This window comes from Echinops telfairi, unplaced genomic scaffold (genome assembly GCF_000313985.2).
Source record: "Echinops telfairi isolate 266 unplaced genomic scaffold, ASM31398v2 ScPeMD7_5868;HRSCAF=6743_0, whole genome shotgun sequence".
NCBI classification, from domain to species: Eukaryota; Metazoa; Chordata; class Mammalia; order Afrosoricida; family Tenrecidae; genus Echinops; species Echinops telfairi.
Window position 1 is genome coordinate 1,313,704 of NW_022109767.1, and position 3,183 is coordinate 1,316,886.

A 3,183-nucleotide genomic window follows, 5' to 3' on the forward strand; every position below is an offset into this window, starting at 1 on the left:
CCCCCCCCCCACTTTGGTGTCTTCTGTCTAATTGGGATAAATTTGACCCAGAGAGGCTGGAGCAGCAGAAACTCCAAAATTAGTGCAGAAGCCTGAAGGAGTTACCCTTGAAGAGAAGGCTGCTGGTGTTAATGCTACCTTTTACAATAGGGAACAGGAGGTGCAGGCTCAGGAGAAGGAGAGAAGGAAGGACATTAGACTCGCCCAGGTACTGGCCGCACTTGCTCACTGCCCATCAACCACCTCCCAGGTTTTCCAGACCCGTGACCAAAGTGTCCAGTGCTATGTGTATTGGGAACCGGGTCACAGGGCACAGAACTGCCCTCCGTGGAATAGGCCCACCCGAGGGCCATGCCACCCCAGCAAGTAAGCTGGCCACCAGTGTCCCTTGTCCTATCGCCGATATCCAAGGGGGAAGGGGGCTGCAGGCCAGTGAGCAGTTGCTCATTGAAGATTGGCCCAGGCCAGCCCGGACAGCAGAGCTGTAACGGGTTTGGAACCTCGGAGGAAACCATGGAAGCTGTTGCACCCAGACCCCTCAGAAGCAGAGCATACAGACAAGCACCCCTGAGAGCTGTTGGGGTGTTTCGCTGCCACCTCAGGACAGATTAGTGCTCCACAGAAAACCCTACTTCAGACCCATCACAGTCTTTCAGCCAGTGAATGCTTTTACCCCATTCCTGTGTTTAAAGTTAAAGAACTAGCACCCATGCCTGTCCGTCCTAAGATTCCCTCTTTTCTAAACTTCCTGTGACACTAACCCCCCTCCAAGGGCACGGCCATCTCACAGCCTTACCCTTGTCTCACCTAAACTGTGCACCTGTCTGTTTCTTCCAGCAGTTCTCAGGTTACCAAGGTCTCGGGACCAAGTGTGCCAGCTTCAGGACCACCAGCTCCTGGACCACCTCCACCTTATCCATCATGGGCCCTGAGTGGATAAACCCCTTCCCACAGAGTAGGAAGGGTGTGGACCCAAAGCCCCACTCTGCCCCCTTTGCCCCGTACCCCAAAGATTTGTGTCCACACCTCTTCAGGAGGGAAATATCAGGTAGTTAGAACAGAGACCAAGGTGTCCACTGGGCATGCTCAAAAAAAATTCAGGCTCCAAGACAGGAAGGGGTGGGCACCTAGGTGGGTAGTACACCTGGATTGGTCCCATCTAGGCCAGGTGAATTTAATTCAGCCAGTGGAGTCAGCCAGGACTGTCGACCACACATCCCAAATGGGGCCCTGAAAAGCTAGGAACCTTGAGACCATCGCTCTCTTTTCCAGCACCTCCTACACAGTTCAGTGCGGCCTGGCCACGGTCTCTCTCTCTCTCTCTCTCTCTCTCTCTCTCTCTCTCTCTGGCTTGTGTTCAGTTTACTGTAATGCCGGAAACTGCTTCTATCCTTTATTTTAAAAAACTCCACTTAGATGACAAACCAGGCTTCAGTGTAAATTCTTTCTCATCTGAAGCCAAGGACCTAGGTATTTCTCACGTGAGAAACCTTAGTTTCGTAAGTGAAAATTGAGAAATGAACTAGCTTTTCACTGTAGCATTGCTCAAAAGATTAGAAACAGCCTAAATATCCCTCAAAGGTATTTTCAGTGTCCCCCAAAATACTAATGCATAAAACAATGCCTCCCAAAGCATGTGATACTGGCCTCTGGGGATGGGCCGGAATTTCCCAGCAGGGACTACAAACACAACTTCATCCTGGAGTATAGGCTATAGGGGAGACTGAGTAATTTTTCCCTGAAGGGGGAAATAGACCAAATAAGTTTGGAAACCTATGATATAAAACCAAGCAGCATGGATATTTGGTGTAAAATTAGTTGGGAAAATAGGAATGTGTACTCAGGTAGGCCGACATTTACATTTATATATGAAATGAATAAAAATTAATTATGTATCATATGGATTGCGAAATCAGAGCATAGGGGGAGCAAGGGTCGAACTATAATTTTCAATCTATACATTGATATAGCTTTTAAAATGTTGAACTCGGTTAATAAATTAGCAATCAATCTCTGAACTAAAATCCTCTAGAAGGAAATGGAAGTCAAAATTTAGCCTCAAGAGAAAAAGAGGCCATCCGGTATTGAGGAGAATCCAAACAGTGGACAGGCCTTATCTATTACCTGGTCCAAGCTATCAGTTATATATGTAAATGAAGCAAGGGTTTTCATGAAGAAATACAGGTTTTTTCAAGTTGGATTTTTGGTTCAACTAGTGAGCAAAGTTAACAACACCAAGCAGATTTTCTGTGAACTTTGCTGGCCCAGTAGTGGAAAGTTGGAGCGTGGAGCTGTTGGACAACGGAGGTACTACTGTATACACTTTTCTCCCTATGCATACTATACTTTAATACAATGTTTGTACACGTTATCTACCAATTTAAATATGAATTCTAATTGGGAACTTATGTTTGTTCTTTTGGTGATGTCTTATTTTCAACATATCTTATGTAAATACTTATCACCAGTGTTAGGAGTTGTGTGGTTAACCCTTCATTATGTGTGCTACCAGAAATAAGAATGCCTTGTTAAACAAATATTGAGTAGATTAAATATAAATTTTCACACAAGTCCCTTAGGCACATGACATTCTATAAATACAAATCTGATCTAGAATAATAACACTTTGCTTCAAGAAGCAGCAAGTCGCATTGGGAGCAATGGGAATATACATGAGCTCATTTGCATTAACTACAATGAGGGTCCTTGTGCTCATGATTTTGTGACCATGAGGGAGACAGATCTAGCAGAAGAGCACGCGTGCTGTCTCCATACTTACATGTGTGAGATTAACTTCAAGCACAGAGTTGATGTAGGTTGGTGTGTACGCCATCAAGATACTAAAAGGCCAGGATGAACAGAAATACGAAATTAAAATGGCCCAAAGTGGTAGCGATTGAATCATAGCTCTAATGGGAAGAGACCAGCCACTGGAACAATCCTGAAAGGAAGCACATGTCAAATATTCATTCCATCGAAAGATGTTTCCCACAGCACTCAGACACATCCATTGTGGGGAATGGCCGGTACCTGTTTTTTCAGTGCACACATAATGTACTCCTTCTCGTGCTTGCTGATAAAGGGATGATACCTGGGGTCATCATAAACAAGAGAGCACCAGAGAACACTACACATACAACCAATTCCACCTAGGAAAATAGGATCAAATGAGCACAGAATCAG

The 3,183-nt window shown here is 45.1% G+C and overlaps 1 protein-coding gene across 1 annotated transcript in view; it reads right to left on the reverse strand.

The window, feature by feature from the left end:
• The window catches only part of LOC101655164 (probable small intestine urate exporter), a 16,985-nt gene that overhangs the window by 6,972 nt on the left and 6,830 nt on the right, over positions 1–3,183 (reverse strand). The window contains exons 6-7 of the mRNA XM_004712519.1: positions 3,031–3,149; positions 2,780–2,941 (exon numbers count right to left, since the gene is read on the reverse strand). Coding sequence (XP_004712576.1) covers positions 2,780–2,941; positions 3,031–3,149 — 281 coding nt within the window. The remainder of the gene's footprint in view (positions 1–2,779; positions 2,942–3,030; positions 3,150–3,183) is intronic.